The sequence below is a fragment of the Ciona robusta genome, chromosome 10 (assembly GCF_009617815.1).
Source record: "Ciona robusta chromosome 10, ASM961781v2".
Taxonomy (NCBI): Eukaryota; Metazoa; Chordata; class Ascidiacea; order Phlebobranchia; family Cionidae; genus Ciona; species Ciona robusta.
Window position 1 is genome coordinate 1,200,648 of NC_143244.1, and position 17,240 is coordinate 1,217,887.

At 34.7% G+C, this 17,240-nt stretch overlaps 2 protein-coding genes across 3 annotated transcripts; one reads left to right on the top strand and one right to left on the bottom strand.

Annotated features, from left to right (window-relative positions):
- Positions 1-955: 955 nt before the first annotated feature.
- LOC149729336 (neutral alpha-glucosidase AB-like) lies at positions 956-13,191 on the top strand. Of its 2 annotated transcripts, XM_089885940.1 has the most exons (23): positions 956-1,089; positions 1,255-1,356; positions 1,656-1,892; positions 2,425-2,616; positions 2,683-2,778; positions 3,328-3,373; positions 3,561-3,687; positions 4,118-4,316; positions 4,717-4,849; positions 5,311-5,459; positions 5,740-5,850; positions 6,353-6,484; positions 6,923-7,033; positions 7,379-7,562; positions 7,936-8,032; positions 8,839-8,940; positions 9,419-9,614; positions 10,372-10,550; positions 11,113-11,195; positions 11,539-11,652; positions 11,984-12,093; positions 12,384-12,481; positions 12,867-13,191. In XM_089885940.1, the coding sequence occupies exons 1-23, from the start codon at positions 1,052-1,054 to the stop codon at positions 12,974-12,976; spliced, it is 2,946 nt and encodes a 981-aa protein (XP_089742066.1). In that variant the 5' UTR covers positions 956-1,051; the 3' UTR covers positions 12,977-13,191. The 2 variants fall into 2 exon arrangements, with proteins under 2 accessions (XP_089742066.1, XP_089742067.1); XM_089885941.1 differs by lacking the exon at positions 2,683-2,778.
- An 816-nt stretch (positions 13,192-14,007) lies between these two features.
- LOC149729337 (syntaxin-5-like) lies at positions 14,008-17,237 on the bottom strand. The gene is made up of 8 exons (XM_089885963.1): positions 17,100-17,237; positions 16,701-16,885; positions 16,428-16,501; positions 16,314-16,369; positions 15,858-16,039; positions 15,502-15,646; positions 14,805-15,051; positions 14,008-14,531 (listed from the first exon to the last, which is right to left on the bottom strand). Exons 1-8 carry the CDS (start codon positions 17,134-17,136, stop codon positions 14,372-14,374), a joined length of 1,086 nt encoding a protein of 361 aa, XP_089742089.1. The 5' UTR covers positions 17,137-17,237; the 3' UTR covers positions 14,008-14,371.
- Between the last annotated feature and the right edge of the window lie 3 nt (positions 17,238-17,240).

The window sequence follows — 17,240 nt, forward strand, 5'->3', positions numbered from 1 at the left end:
AGAAACTGTCATGCACGGTTTTCACGGTAACGAAGTTTTTATTAAGAGTTCTGACCTGGAAATTCTTTTAAGAAATTACCACACACGTTTGCAGTTGGGGAAAACGAAGTCTGCGTGAGTTTCATTCGTATAACACGGGTGTTTTGTTTATACATTTATTTTATTCTGTATTTATTTTACTCAGATATACAGTCAATGGTATCGGGTACGGTTGCATCCTTGAATGTGGTTGCTCAGCCCTGAAGTCAGACTGTGTTGGAACTTTTAAAAAAATGTTAAACATTGTAGAGCTTGGTTCGGCCTTATTTACGTAAGTAATGATGACGTCATTATAAACAGTGGTGACGTCTGCCTCTTATAAAAACTAGTCTAAAAATGACGTAGCAAGGGTTAAAGACATTCGCGCAAACCACTGTGTCACGGTGCAGGATTATTGGTGTTTTACGCCAATTTAAAATTTTGTTTCTTCTAAACTGACATTTTAATTTTGGTTCACAATCAAGAGATAATGAACGGTACTATAGCTTTTATAATTACCCAACTGCTTTTAATTTGGTCCCACAGTTGGGACCATGCGATTAAACGTCACTACTAATATTTTGCAGAACAACGTGACGTGGGACATCAGCTGAAAGATTTTGCAAGAAGAGAATTACGACACGTTCAGATTAAGAGTTTTCGTTCGTAGGTCTGTAGTTTAAATGTCAATGGCGTGCTCGGCTTTTTAGCTTTATTTTACGTAATCATGCAAAAGTAAAATTGATCTTACGTTTTTTAAAAAGAGTGGTGCAGATAATTTTGTCCTTGGGTGCCCCGTGCTTCACAACGTGAAGTTCAAGTAGTCTTGTCTTCCTCTTGAGCAGTTTGTTCCTTTTCTAAACGACGTATAGACGCCAAACTTTCATATTTTATAAATAATCATGCAGTTTATCTTGCCATTTGTTACGATTTAAATATTTCACATTAATTTTTCAGCAGTTTAGGCCATCATAGGCATTTTTTATTTTATTTTTTGCCAAAATTTGACTGTTCATATATTTGAATCTGCAGAATGCTTAAAAGCCTGTTATGTTGTATGTTGCAGACCAGGTATTTATTTTTAATTTAGAAATAAATAAGTTTTTAACTTAATATTATTACAGTTATGTTATGAAGATTATAAACACCTTATGTAACTGTTTTATTGACTTAATATATTTATATAGCTTGATTTTTATCTAACATAAAATAAAATGGTTGTAAAATAATCTTCAGGTTCAAATTACTTCTCGTCGTCATGGCAACTATGGTGGTGCAAGAGGCGGAATCATTTGAACAAGGCAACTTTAAAAAATGCGACCAAAGCTCATTTTGCCAGTGAGTTATTTGAATTGATTAAATTTGTCATCTTAATTTCCTGTCTATATTTTGTTAAACTCAAAATGTAACTAGTTGTGCTTGCTTTATATGGGTACTAGGGTAGTAATATTTCTAAAATGACTAAGTATACAAACTGTTACTACAATTATAAATAAAAAAAATTAATAAAAATAATATATATATATATATATATATATATATGTATATATTTGGTCTATTTTATAAAAACCTAAACCCAATAGTAATACCAATCTTAAAAATTGAATATATTTAATATATATTATACTTATTTACAGACGGCAGCGCAATTATAAACCAGAGCGTTCTCCTTACGTAGCGGTGTTTTCATCATTACGAAGTGTAACAGACAATCATGTATATCTGGATATTCGTAACAATGACAACAATATCCCGTTTACACTGGATATTTACGCACTCGAAGATGGGATGATTAGATTAAGAATTAATGAATTGTCTCCGATCAAACCAAGATATGAAGTTCCCAATACAATACATGACGTTGGTGTACAGAAGTAAGTATTTGTATTTGTTTTATTTATATATATTAATATTATATATATAGTAGATTGGGGTAGAATGTTTTATTGGCCCATTTGGTAGTAAACCCAAAATATTTTTAGGAAATCTGGGATATTATGAAGTATTCCTAACCCCACAGTACTATATGTGTGAAGAATTACTACCTACAGTTGGTCACATTAAAAACATTTATTATTTGTCATTTTTCCTTTTCGATAAACACTTTCATAAAATCCCAAACAATGTTGCCAAATGAGCAACGCATGTAATGTCAGGTTTAAAGATTGGCGCCCCTAAAAACATTAAATTGCAGCCATAAAGCCCTATTACACCGGTGCCCGCACTAGACAGTGGCTATGGTTATAGTCAATAATACAATTTATAACAAGATTTGGTAGTTCAAGTATCAGACATGTTTAAAACATATTAGTCCAAATTTTCAATAAAAGTTCACCGTCCAGATTTACAACTTCCGCAACCCTGACCCTCGGACATTACTATTATAAAACTTTGTTTTCTCCACAGTTTCCTTGTCGAGCAAAACCCTCAAAACCAAACAATCACTTTAAGATTATCCAATAACCCAAGTGTGAGTGCAGTAGTGGTGTGCGATCCATTCCGATTGGATATCTTTGACGACCAGGAACCCGTGTTCAGCATCAATTCTCGACATTTATTGAAAGTTGAACATCTACGAGAAAAACCAGTTCCAAAACCGTAAGTTTTTTAAATAAAAGTTTTTAAGAAAAATTATTCAAAATTATGAGTGTTATCATTTCCCAGCGTCTCTTCTAATACCAGTGATGCAGTTGAGTCAGTACAGACAAGTGAGGAAGTTGTACCAACTTTACGTTCTATATACTGTGCATGGTTTTCATGGTACTTGTTTTTTCTTGTTTTTTTTCGTTAATTTTTAGTTGAGGTATTTATTGAGGCAGTGTTTGTGGGAAGGATAAGCTTGTGTAGAAAAGGTGTATTATTGTAACAACGGAACTTTAGTTGAATAGTGATGTACCGAAGTTTTGTATTGCAAATTTATTCCGCTATATCAGCGAAAAAAAGTGTTTTCCCACATTCCACACTACGTCATGTCGTTTACCCATGGTAGCCACATGTTGCGATGACATTATTATTTTTTCTGACGAAGATTCAGACGAATTTATTCGAGTAAATACCCAAATATTCAGTTTTAGCCAAATCTTTTTTTGAAATGATTCTGTACAACACTACTTTTAAACCATTGCAACTTCAGTTAGTAATAGGAATGTTTAGTATCTGTGTATGTTATGTAATATTGCTTGTGTCACTCACAGTGTTGGTGCAGGGTATTTGACAAAGCACAATGACATTGACATGCAAAGAATATTGTACTAAATTCTTCTTCTTTTCTATGTCTTATATTCAATAATCTTGTAATTTCACTCTCAGTCCAACTGAAGAACCTGTAAAGGAAGAAACGAAACTAACACCAGAGGTAACTTTTATATAGTTTATCTAGCCTACAATACACAAATACCTGTAGACTTGTATTAACATCAATACATTTATTGTGGCTCACATTCGTGTGCTTGCCACTGAACTTATTACAATGTGTAGATAAACTGATAGATATTTATTATGCAATGTAATGGCTGCAACGATGTTAAAAATATATTTTTCAGGAAAATCTTGATAATCCCGAAGAAGTTGAAAAGATTGAAGAAACGAAGGAAGACAAACCTGATCCTGATGATGAACCCGGAATGTGGGAGGAAACGTTTAAAACACACAGGGATAGTAAACCAAGAGGTGAGATGGTGTGTGAAGGTGTGTTGAAGTGAACATGAACTCAAAAGCTTGTCACTGTTATTAACCTTTATTTTAATTTTACTTTTGATGACGTTATTAGCTTTGTGCTTGGTTTCTGGGTAGCTGGACATTGTAGCTTAATCTGTGCTTGGCGCTTGGCTTACCCAAGATTTTACGACTTAGCGCTTCCTCAATCTGGATGGTGTAAGGAAGGGTTGGGGTTCAAGGCTCACCGCTGGTTCCTTAGTTAAACCTTATTTGAGATAGTTACGATTCACTAGTATATCGCAGTAGTTAACCCAGTGTAGGAAATTAACGTCTATGCTAATAACCAATGATCACTAATATGTTGTAATGGTTCTACATTTATTTAACAACCTGGCCACAGTAGAAGAAATGTCATTATCATTTTAACCAATTCATTCAATAGGACCTGAATCAATTGGACTTGACACATCATTTGTGAACTTCAATCATGTGTATGGGATACCCGAACACGCCGATAGACTTGCTTTGTCATCAACAATTGGATCGGAACCTTACAGACTTTATAACTTGGATGTGTTTGAATATGATTTGAACAGTCGTGCTGCTTTGTATGGATCTATACCTTTCATGATCGGACACAAGTTAGTTTTGATGTATTTAGAGGGACTTACATACCGGTGTTTATGAACTTTAAAGGCAGACCTTGGGTTAATGGGTTGCTACTATTTGTGGTACTGTAGACACTTTTACAATATAATGTCCTCAGTTGACACAAAGTTTTTGGCTGTATATTTTGGCTGTATAACAGTTCATTACCATGAGTATAACGCTTTTATTCAGTTCAGTAAATCTCCATGTAGACACTTAATTACTTAGAAGTTGCATCTGCTTCAGTTGTTTGATTTAAAATTTATCAACAAAATATTTTATTCCAAATGGTGTCATTATTGTGTTTTAGAAATGATTTTCCAAAATATAACACAGTCACCCGCAAATTGTAAGTTACATGATCCAAAGTAATTAAACATTCTCCATACACAGCGCAAAACGTACAGTTGGATTACTTTGGTTGAACTCCGCTGAGACGTGGATAGACGTTGATTCAAGCGAGGACAACAAGGGTGTCTTGGGATCCGTGTTCAGTTATTTTGCAGGGCAGGAAAATGTACCTGAGGTGTGTGGTACATGGTGTATGTGTATTGGTAACACATTATTCTTGTAACTGGGTGTTTTGAAGTATAGAATGGTATGAAATGTCAATCTAGGGTTTATTTGCATTCATTTTTGAGATCAAAGCTTATTTTTCGTATTAGGTTTATTTTATGTCTTTATTAAAATGCTATGACACTAAAATGCTATGACATGTCAAACTTATGAAACCTCATGCCAAATATACTTTGGCTGTGTGGATGTTTAACATTAGAGTAAAGCTTGTGTCAGGCGTAAAACTGTGATTCTAAAACAGGCTGGTTTACTCTTGAAACCCCTAACGTTGCACTCATTACATAAACATATGTATAAGACGTGTAAAACAAACAGGGATGAGACTGATTTCATAACATATAATGTCAACCCCTTCACCCTAACTACTCCTACTTTTCGCTGATATAGCCAAATATGTTTCTCACCATACAGGTGAACATACACTGGATGTCCGAAAGTGGAGTGATCGATATTTACTTCATGGTTGGTCCTTCACCTCGTGATGTCATGCGTCAATACACCAAGCTAACAGGGACAACCTACTTCCCACCCAAGTGGTCGATTGCTTATCATCAAAGCAGGTGAGATATGGATGTGGGGCCAAGCTTGTCTGAAGTCTGTATCACCAATGTTAGTTCCTTCATCCTGGTATTTTGGTAGGATGGGAAAAGATGGGACACTTTTTATTGTGTTTTCTCGTCCCATTTAGTAGTAAACAAAGAACTTTTAAAGAATTATAAAATCTGATCTTCACGACTCCCATAGACTGTTGTTAATTGTTTCAAACTCGATCAGGATGTTTTGATATGGACTAAAAAGATGACCCGTCTTTTCCTGTCCTACTATATATTTTTTTACCAGATGGAATTACAAAGATGAGGAAGATGTGAAGACAGTGGATGCTGCGTTTGATGAACATGACATTCCCTATGATTGTTTATGGCTCGACATTGAGCATACCGATGGTAAAAGGTGAGTTTAAATCATCCTTGCTTTGTGTGAGTTATAGTTTTACTAATTTTGCAATTTTTCCGCATCTCTATTTGGCAATTTTCATTGAAGTTTAGTTACTGACTTTAAGACTTTTTATTTTTTAAGTAAACTTTGTCAATTTTCTTTTGCAGTTTTAAAGTTTATTTTGAGCAACAAGCTGAAATTAAATAGAATGTCCTAATTTAGGAAAATACAGTTTGCAAAAAAATGTCTTGTTTAAAGTTTTTAATTAAATATTAAACCATACTGTAATGGTAAGTTCCACAGCTTGGTGTGACAAAAATGCAGGCAATAGTTGGCCCATTAACCACTACATCTATGTTGCTACAATCCAGTTAGTGGCAACTAATATATCTTTCCCAATGAACTATAACAACAGTATCAAGCACTAAATTCTGTGCCTCTTGTTTATGATACATGTGCCTGACCAGTGTTATGGTTGTCAACCCAAGTATAATGAGATATATTCCTATATATACAGGTACTTTACATGGGACACATTGAAATTTCCCAACCCCATCAAGATGCAAGATGACATTGCAGCCAAAGGAAGAAAGATGGTTACTATTATTGATCCTCATATTAAAACTGACTCCAACTATCATATATACCGGTAATATAGGATTTCTATTGTTATTATACTTGTGGGTGTAATATAATATAAAACTCCCCACATTTGTTTCCACACTTTAATTGTGGGTGCTGCGGCTATTGCAGTGTGATATCTAGGCTGCTGAAGCTATTGCAAGGTCCAGATAAGAACAAGACACTTTTGGCTTGGAATTTGGCATTTCTCAACCATTACACCAAACTGCTAAAATATTAATAGTCTTTTATGTGACTATGTCTATCTTTTGAAAAACCAGGGTGTTATTTGGTCAAGTTTATCATCATTAATAGGTGCGTTTTTCCAATTAACCAGTATGTGAACCTAGGTTATTCCAGGGCCTGCCTGATGTATGCATATCCTACAATCCTACATACCCATGTTAGGCCCCTATGACCGTATACATATAAATATTCTGTAACATGACTTGCCTATGTTCCACAGCGAGGCACAAGCAAAAGGATATTTCATTCAAAACAAAGATGGCGGCGAATTCAAAGGTTGGTGTTGGCCGGGTGATTCTGCTTATCTCGATTTCACTTTACCAGAAGTTAGGTAAGTACTGGGCTGTATGTATCATAATACAAACGCATTTTTAATTTTGTGGCAGACAGGGGAAAAATAAACATAAATCAAAAGTTATTTTGGTGTATTTTGTGCATCTTAAAACATTTAAGTTCTGCGATTGGGCTGTTTTTGTGTAGTTTTAAAGTAACTGAAAAAGTAAAAGTAAAGCAGTTAGCATACATCAAAGCTAATATGCGTGTTACAAAAATAATATCATATTAGTTGTCTTTCCTGTACTTTTATGTTAACCTTGTATAATATACATTGGTGGCGTATTATACAAGATTTTGGTAAACATTTATAAACCCATTTCAACCATGTATGTTATGGCAGAGAATGGTGGGCGAGCCAATTCACACCTGATATATACAAGGGATCCACATTAAACTTATTCACATGGAATGATATGAACGAACCAAGTGTGTTTAATGGACCTGAGATCACCATGCATAAAGATATCAAGCATGGCGGGGGTTGGGAACATAGACACATGCATAATATGTATGGGATATTACAGGTATGGAGTTTGTGTATAGATCTATATAGATGATGTAATGTTACAGAGTAACATATTGTGCTATAAAACATGATTTAACACTAAGATTAAATTGTTAGTTTGCACCAATATGTTTCCGTGTTATTTGTCAAATCTTGGATAATGTGCCAAGCTTGTAGTAAATCCCATTGCTAAACAAGCTGCAAGACTCCATGCATATTTGATCTTATGGCAAAGCTATATTGCTGTTAAAAATAGTTTCTATTATGTGGTAAAGCCATAGACCTAATTACAAATATTCTATTATTTCCAAAATAAGGCACAGGTGTTAAATTTGGCCACATTTGTCAAATCGTAGTCAATCTTATAGTTAATTTAAAGTTCTTATTTACAGCAAATGTCAACTGTTGATGGACAAATAGCAAGATCGAGTGGAAACGAACGTCCGTTTGTTTTGTCTCGTGCATTCTATATTGGAACACAGAAATATGGTTTGTATGGTTTTAGGAAAATTGACCAGATCTTGATCTACTGGTTCTCTATCTGGTGTTTTTGGTGACAAAAATTCAGAAAAATGGTTTTAATGTTATCAAGTAAAATTTATCCGTCCCGTTAAATGTTGTAATATTGGGTGGCAAGATCCGATTTATTTGTTTATTATGCGATATGACATGTTCCATTCTACGTGGGTGAGGTCCCATAGTGTGGTATGCCAGCTGGATTTGGGCCATTACCCCAACACCCAGGGTGCTATTAATTGGACCTTACCAGAAGTTGAAGCCTATCGCTTTCCTAAATGTGGGCGACAAGGGCTATGTACAGCCAAGCCAAATAGTTCCCCCTGTCTAATGTTCACATATCCCCTATATAGAGTAGTGTCTAGTGTTTACTATACAACATACTAGCATCTACAGAGTAGAGCACGACCGATTATCGGTTAGCCGATATATCGGCCGCATTTTTGGTGATTTACCAATTATCGGCGAGGGCAAAAAACGGCCCATTTATTTAAAAAAATTACAAATTAACCAATTAAGTAATTATAACTTTACTAATAACTAACTAATTAATAATAATTAAGCCTGTTAGTTGATTTTTAGTAGCTATATCAGATTTTTCCGTTTTATTCAGTCAAGTTTTTTAGGTGCATTAAAATATCGGTTATCGGCAACTGAAATTTACAAAATATCGGTATCGGTTTGAAAAAAAGTAATATCGGTCGGGCTCTAATATAGAGTAGTGTCTAGTGTTTACTATACAATATCTTAGCATCTACATAATATATATTTATATACAGGTGCAATGTGGACTGGTGACAACACAGCTGAGTGGGGACATCTAGAGTTCAGTGTACCAATGTTACTTACCATTGGTTTGTGTGGTATATCTCACTGTGGGGGTAAGTACTTGTTTATGTTTATATAGTAATGCTTTGTATATTATAGATACATTGCTAAAGAGGTTTTAATTCCGAAACGTTAATCCACAAATACACCCTACTCATTGGGAGAGCTTCCAGCATTCCCATCATTTGATTTGTTCCTCGTGTAGTAAACCTATATTGAGATCCCAGATATCAAATGTTAAGATTACTTCCTTTATCCTAACATCGCCGAAGTTTAAAATTTTAGATAAAAATAAAATAATCACTAATCATAAACAATGTTTTTACTAAATCTGATCCAAACAGAATTATTGAACACATTATTAAAAAATTATTTATTTAATAAATAAACTTCCTAAACATGTATATAATAATAATATAATAAATACACATGAACAAATGAATGAAACTTACTTGTTTATCCTCGCGCTGCGGGTTCAAACATGGGTGTTTTGTAACAAATACAACCCTCACACTGTTTTTCAAATTTCAGCTGACGTTGGAGGTTTTTTCAAGAACCCCGACCCAGAGTTGCTCACACGTTGGTATCAAGCAGCTGCGTATCAACCTTTCTTCCGAGCCCATGCTCATATCGATACCTCACGTCGCGAACCTTGGTTGTATGATGAACAATACAAGTCAGCTATACGAGGAGCTATAAGGGAACGTTATGAACTCATGCCATTCTGGTAGGTGGTTTCATACAGTTTGTTTAAACGTCCTTGCTGTTAAAACTGATGTCATGCTGGTCTTGTGCTGTAGTTGTGTTGAAATTTGGAATAATTTCAGTAGTTTTGGTTCAAAACTGTAAGTTTGTAAAGTACTTCAGGGGTTGCAACAATAAATGCCGAGTATTGACTAATGTGTAAAGTGTTTTCTACTTTTCAATTTTTTTTACAATAGTGAAACTAGGGACACATTAGATGTTTAAACATGATTTTTTTGTCAGTTTAAACAACAGTCTATATGAATAAGTATGACACAAACATTTGTCTTTATTTCCAAATGTTTTGCTCTAAAACTGAAACCCAATTCATTATTAAATTCCAACATAAAGATGGTTTTATTTTTAAACCGAAACATTTGAGCATGCAGACAAATGTTTCGAATACGTGTGCTGTTGTATTGACCTTACCAGAAAATTCATGTTTCATTTCCCTAGCGTGTGCCTTTGTTTTAGTATTGTAAAATAATTTAAAAAGTAAAAAACAATCTACACATTGCAACAGCACTTATTGGTGCAACTCCTATGTTAGTATTGACCAGGTGTACACATTATCCCCTTACACCAAAACACACCCCCCACAGGTACACATTAAACACCCCCCACAGGTACACATTAAACACCCCCCCCCCACAGGTACACATTAAACACCCCCCTCCACGCAGGTGCACATTAAACATACCCCCCCACAGGTACACATTAAACACCCCCCCTCCACGCAGGTACACTTTATTCTACCAATCTCACACCACTGGTGAACCCACCATGCGACCACTATGGTACGAATTCCCTAAAGACACCGAGTTATTTGCAAAAGATGATTCGTTCATGGTTGGATCAGCGTTGCTTGTTAAACCGATCGCTACTGCGTCAACATGGGCCACACAAATATATTTGCCTGGTGGGTGCTTGTTTAGCTTATGTTAGGTAACCATAGGCGCCTAACAGATAATAATGTGACAACGAAAATAACTTTAAAATTGCCGAGCATAAACTTATTATTTAAAACTTATGGGTACTTTTAAAAATTTAGACGCCTGTGTAGGTAACTTAATTATCATACTTTTATTATAAGTGTAAACTGTGTACTCTACCAGTAGGTATTTGCACAATATTATGTGTTAATGATTTAAATCTGCCAAAGCACCCAAATAAATGAATTCAATTTATTCTTGTAGGCGTGGCAGCTACAGTTGTTATATTATAACAGTAACACCTAATTAAGTGTTTTGTTTTGTACATTTCGTGTTCGCTTACGAGTTACCACGAGTTTGACTTTGCGGTAGAACGTTAAAATAGCTGTGAATAGATTTGTCTGTTTATTTAAAATGGCTATTTATAACTGCTTATTATAGTTTAGCATCCAGAATTCAAGGAAATTTCTTTCACTGGTTGGTGTGGAGCTGCATTTATTGACTTCAAATATTTCTTATATTATTCATGTTAATTGTGTTTATTGTTAGGCAACAATGGTTGGTATGATGTCAAGTCTTATCAATTCTTCCCAAGTCCTAATACTATTTCTATGGCGACACCACTGGCTAAAGTAAGTATATAATGTATTTCCTTGATTAGAGGATTTATCGCCTCCATGAGTTAAGAATTAATTCATGACATCAATTTCTCTTCCAATACAGTAGTTCTCTCTTTAATTATTTAAAAAAGGCGAATTAGCAGCAAAGCGACGTTTGTTATACCTGCTAGAGATAAATACTACTTGAGTAAATATGTCAAAATAAACCCACACAAAAAATATTCTCTGACCCAACTCCACTATTTGTAGAATGTAACACATTGATGATATAGACGTGAGAGTGTCGGGTGACCATGGCTTTTTATAGTTAAGAACAACTTTATGTGTAGAATATAACACATTGATGTATCCACAGATAGCAGTATTACAGCAAGGAGGAACCATCATACCACGACAGTTACGTGTTCGAAGATGTTCTGCATTGATGACGCACGACCCATACACTTTGTATGTCGCGCTTAACACACAGGTTGTATTACAGTTGTTATATTATAGAATGTGAAATTTAGAAGGTAAAATTTACAATTTAGTATATTGGTGAAATGATAAAATTTAAGTTTTGTTTTATAAAATGTGTATTGAGATTTTTAAATGGTGCAACCTATTCAAGGTTGCTGTTTTGTTAACTCTAAAACACCTTTAAAGAGCTAACTAGTAACATTTTTTTAAAAGCTAGTAGTTACAAGACGCATATTCTGTTCGCGCCCGCTTACAAGTTCCTAGGTATTTTTGTGGAAGATTTTTCATTTTTTTTTATTTTTACCAGTGACATCTTAAACTTATTATGACATCATACACAGGGCAAAGCCGATGGAGAAATCTACCTTGATGATGGTCACACGTTTGATTATAAGAAAGGAGTTTACAATTACAAGAAACTTACATTCGAGAATAATATTCTTTCTTCGAGGTAGAATCATGTTTTTTTGAATTTTTCAGTTGGATAGTAGTAACATTACGTGTGTTTTACATTGGTACTGGCCCATATTTCGGAAAGCAACATACTTTAACATTTGGTGAGGTTCTTGCAGCAGCACCCTGCGTGTTGGGGTCATGTGCCAACATACATACAAGGTCTTACGTGCGCTACTAAAGACTGTGTTTTTACGGAAAAAAAAATTAAAAGCAAAGTGATTTTAACAAATCCAACTTTGTTTCTTTTTGGAAAATCATGTTTTTTTTATTTCTATGTTTTTACAGGTCACTAAACACAACTGCATTGTGGGAAACTTCAGCTTGGTTGGAACGAGTGGTTGTCATGGGAACACAACAACCATCCACTGTTACCGTGGAAGCAGGTGATTATGATGTCATAACCAGATATATTATTCGAACTTTAGTTGTATGAAGCTGTAGAAACCAAACTTGGGGTGGCAGGGTAGGCAGGCATATCATGAAATTATCTTTACTGCATTAATCAGTAATAGGTTGGTTTTGTTTTACAAGAGTCTGAGTGTGTGTCTGACTATTCCTGCCTCCCCCGCATTTATAAAAGTTTGGCCCCTATGCATAAAGTCACTATGTATGATGCGCTATGTCGGCAATATGATGTAAACTTTTGGATAAATAAAGAATTCAGTATTAATTATGATCTGATATAGTACTGTGGGGTCATGATCATAGTGTTTGGCTTTGCTATAGACCACACAACCCAAACCAATCTATGAACCCTTGTTTTTACAGCTGGAGTCACAACAGCACTCGGATATTCTTTCGATAAAAACCTCAGAGTTTTAACAATCCGTAAACCTGGAGTAAACCTGCAGAAAGACTTTACAATTACAATCAATTGATGTTTTAGGGAATAGAATTCTTACTTTAAAGTTCATAGCCAAGACTTTTATATTATGAGACCTGTTATGATATTACTACACACCCACATAGAATTGATTAGTTTAGTTCACTGTATAAACTATGGTACCTAAACCAGTGATTAAAACTGCAGTAAATTGAAGCGGCGATTGAAATTGTGCAATGTCAAGTAAAATTCAGTTCACATTGTGGTAAACTTGGTTGCTTGTATTTATCTACAATATTGATATAGTTGGGGAAATGACTCCTTTCCATAAAACTTCTTCTTGAAAACAAAAGTTTGCATATATCAGAGTTTTACCTGCGAGAACAAAATGAATCTTAGAAGTTCGATTGTGACTTGTAGTCACTTCAGTTCACATTGTGGTCAGTTTGGTTTGTATTTACCTGGATATTGAAAAAGCTTGAATGTTTGTCAACTTGCCACTTGCATTCAGTGCCACTATTAATCATTTTAGGACGATTGGTTGTGAGGTTTCACAAGAATGAAACTTACTTATTCCTGCGAGGCAAAGACAGTCGTTCCAACACCGGTTGTTCTGTTTTATTAAAACGCTGTTTTACGAGTAACCACATGTGTAGCTTCTAAGCAATGGCTGTTATGCCCTTAACAGTAGCAGTGTCTGGCCTTGAACCCATATTCTCTGAGAAGGCATGCGTGCGAATCACTTCGCCACAGTACTCAGTGAATCATCTTAAGCAATTGGTTGCAATTAAATTAATGTTTTACCCCAGTGCGTTAGAGCTGAAAATTAGTTTCTATTACCCAAATTAAGCCAGAAAATGGTTTTAACTGCATTTTTGTGGGTTATCTCTTATTCACAATATACTTTGAAATGAAACTAGTGCAGTGGTTGCAGCATTCAACATCTGCTTATAAGGGTTCAGATTTAGGATGCACTGCTACACACAAGACTATAACTGTTTTAAGCAATGTATATCTGTCAGTGCAATTAGTTATCTTGTCCAGAATGCAGTTTGAAAATATTGTAACAACAGGAGTCGGCATGAATTAAAATTCATATCTTTTATTGACAACAAAATAATTTAGTTACAAAGAATTCACTATACTCCTGTACACGAGCACCACTACTTATATTCTATTATAAGCGTGATAGTATTCTGCTGGTTCTGTGTTTAATATATACAACAAGTGCACCAACTATAAAGCATGGAATTTGAAATAAAACAATTTCATTTCGGAAAATACTGAATTGTCTCAACGTCAATGTTTTGGGTAGAATGTTGTCTTTGAAAGAAACAATGTATAGTTATGATGTAACAAGAATATTTCTTTGTTTATTATTTTACACAGAGCGAGTGGCAAAATATCTGTGCATATTAATATGATCTAAAATAATAGAAATATTATATTGCTAAGCAAAGAAGACGACAAAAACGACAAAAAATGAAATTAAGATTAGAAATATTTTGATCATCAGCCATCTGTTTGAGGTGATGCCTTGAAAATACTTGAGAACTTCTCCGTGTGCAGCTTCGATGTTTAATTCACTTTCCTCTACGTTGGTGTCAATCCTGTGTAGAGATATGATGTGAAAAAAACGAAATCCTGTGTATACTCATTTACCGAATGGTGTATTACAAGTCTGAATAATATCTTACAGCAAAAAAAAAAACAATTTTCAGAAGATTCAGACTTAAAAAAATAAAAAAAGACTTCTTAAAATTTTAAAAATATGTTTCTATGAACAAACTGTAGTGTCAGCCGTAAGGGTTTGTGGTGGCAAGTTTTTAAAATTGGGATAACTTGACACGCCATGCAGCCCTGAAATTGTCACCTCCACTCACCTCATAACTTGCTCTTCTTGTTCCTTTACCATGGTTGCAAGTTGCTGGAAGATATTTCCGAGTTCCACGATGGTCGATTCTATTGTTTCCATGGTACTTGCACGCTCTGTTATGTAACTATCTTGCTGTTCGACCAATTGCACGGTCTGGTTCTGTGAATACGAACCGCCATCCATAGAAATAGCAACCGAACCCGATGGATTGGAAGTCGAACGTTGTTCGTCCATCAATAAAACTGAACCATGGGCTGTGAGATGAAAAATTATGTCTTAAATTTTCCTAGGGTCCTTACTGTACAGTATTTTTAAAATACTAACTGCTTTGCAACTATTCCATTTTAACCAAACAAATCGCTCTGTTACAATGTATCTTTATAAGCACATCTTGTATCTTTATAAGCACACAACTGAAGAATAACAGAGCGATTTAATATTGCAGTATCAGTTTTAAAAGTGTTTTATGGTCAAATTATTATATGACGAGCATTCCATTTCCATCCTGTAGGACCTTACCCATACAAAACACAACTTATTTTAGGGATATACCCCAAATACCACAGTAAAAGTATTTAACACAGGTCCACTTGTCTTGACTAAAAAATTACATGCCTCACCGCAAGACTTCACTCATATCGAATAAAATGTCATTTATTGGGACCACACCCCAACCACACCTCAACTACACATGCTCCACTTACAATGTCCTTGTGTGGCCGATACCGGCATCGATGAGCTGAGGTTGGAGCTACTGAACTGATCTTTGCGAAGTTTTTGTTTTTTCATATTTTCTCGTCGGACTTCAAGAACAGATTTAAAATTTTCCGACATATTTGCGAGTTTTGACTAAAAAGAAACAACTCATTATATAAAACATCACAGTTTGATAAGAAAAATATTCCATATTATATGAATAAAGTATAATAATTAAAAAAACTTGACTAAAAATAATACCAAAACATATACATATGTTTTTAAAAATCGCCATAGTGTTTTGATAGTTAAAATCTAAAATCCAACTAAATACTGTCACTCAAAGTATAAACTAAACCCTCACCCTCAGTGTACGAACAATAGACGTTGAATGTTTCTGTGCATCTCGTTTTGAGCTCGCTTGCGATTTATTTTCTTCTAATTGTTGAATTTTTCTTTTTAAGGAATCGATATCTTGTTTTATGATGTAAGTTAATTCTTGTATCTCAACGGGCCGGTCATCAAATAATGTTCGCTTTTTGCATACTGTGAGGATAGAAAACATGTTAGAGGTGCTGGCATAGCTGCAAAAGTATTTAAAATGCGAAGGAGGCAGGGATAGTACGACAAGCATTACATAAAACATATTTAAATGCTTACTGATTAATGCAGTGAAGAAAGTCCAAGGAGGGCCTGCCTACCCTAGCACCACCATGTAAATTGGCAATAGGTCACAAAAACTTTTAACATTTTTGTGATAAATTGAATTAGATAACCATTTTAGTATTTTACTTGTGATAATTATATACAGCCAACTTACACAGTGTGAGTTTTTCTAGTTTCTCATAAGTCTTTGAAAGATCTTGTCCAATGTGTCTGAAAACATTAGTTTATTGTCAGTAATGAATACAGCATAAATATATAACGAACATACTTTGCAAATCTGGTGAATTCACTTCTTTGCGCAAGTGATTGCTTCGCGGTTGGACGCGGAGAAGTTCCATTGGACTGAAAATAGAAACAATATAAAATATAAATTTCTTAAATCTTCCACATTAAACCTCCAGCATTCCACACCATAAATATTTCCACGCAATTTCGTAAGGTTATAAAAACCAAGTGATATTCGTTTTAAAATACAAGGTTTGGATTAAAGACAGTTATACCGGTCTCGAAAACCAAATTTTATTCTAAAACACAGTTATACCTGTCTGGATTTAAGCGATTTTAGAACGGAATGAAACTCGGTAGTTCGATCACGACTTGCGTTATTCATCGCTTCAATTGTTTCCTCGTGGTCGCTATTTTCCGCTGACTCGTCTTGTTTTGTCGTAAACTTGGTGAAAGAGTTTGTGATAGTTTGTGTGACACCCTGCGTCCAAGTGTTTGGTGCTGTGGGATATATATAACATTATTTTCTGTAATTCAGTGATGTGTAATTGGTGGTACATAAAGATCTTACAGTAGCAATAATTCCCATTCATTACCAATAAAAAATTTGTAATCGCACAACACAAGTAAATCAGTTTGTAATAATAGTTTAAACCAACAAGTGCCATTTGATATATTTTGTTACAGATTTACATAACATTTACTAGTCTACTACCGGAGTTCTGATTAGAAAATCGGTGTCGTGCAGCCATCAAAAGTCATTTGTGTTTACTATGTTAAACCTAAACCTTTGATAAATACATGCGTTATATACTATATCTATGTTAACATAAGTATTACTGCTTGATTAGAAATT

Coding starts and splice junctions, on each gene's coding strand:
- LOC149729336 (XM_089885940.1), top strand. CDS start 1,052: ATGCTTAAAAGCCTGTTATGTTGTATGTTGCAGACCAG. Junction 2,779..3,327: donor TACTGTGCATGGTTTTCATG/GTACTTGTTTTT, acceptor TTTCACTCTCAG/TCCAACTGAAGAACCTGTAA. Junction 8,941..9,418: donor TGGTATATCTCACTGTGGGG/GTAAGTACTTGT, acceptor TTCAAATTTCAG/CTGACGTTGGAGGTTTTTTC.
- LOC149729337 (XM_089885963.1), bottom strand. CDS start 17,136: ATGGCTGCACGACACCGATTTTCTAATCAGAACTCCG. Junction 15,647..15,857: donor CTATTGTTCGTACACTGAGG/GTGAGGGTTTAG, acceptor GTTTCTTTTTAG/TCAAAACTCGCAAATATGTC. Junction 15,052..15,501: donor ATCGGCCACACAAGGACATT/GTAAGTGGAGCA, acceptor TTCATCTCACAG/CCCATGGTTCAGTTTTATTG.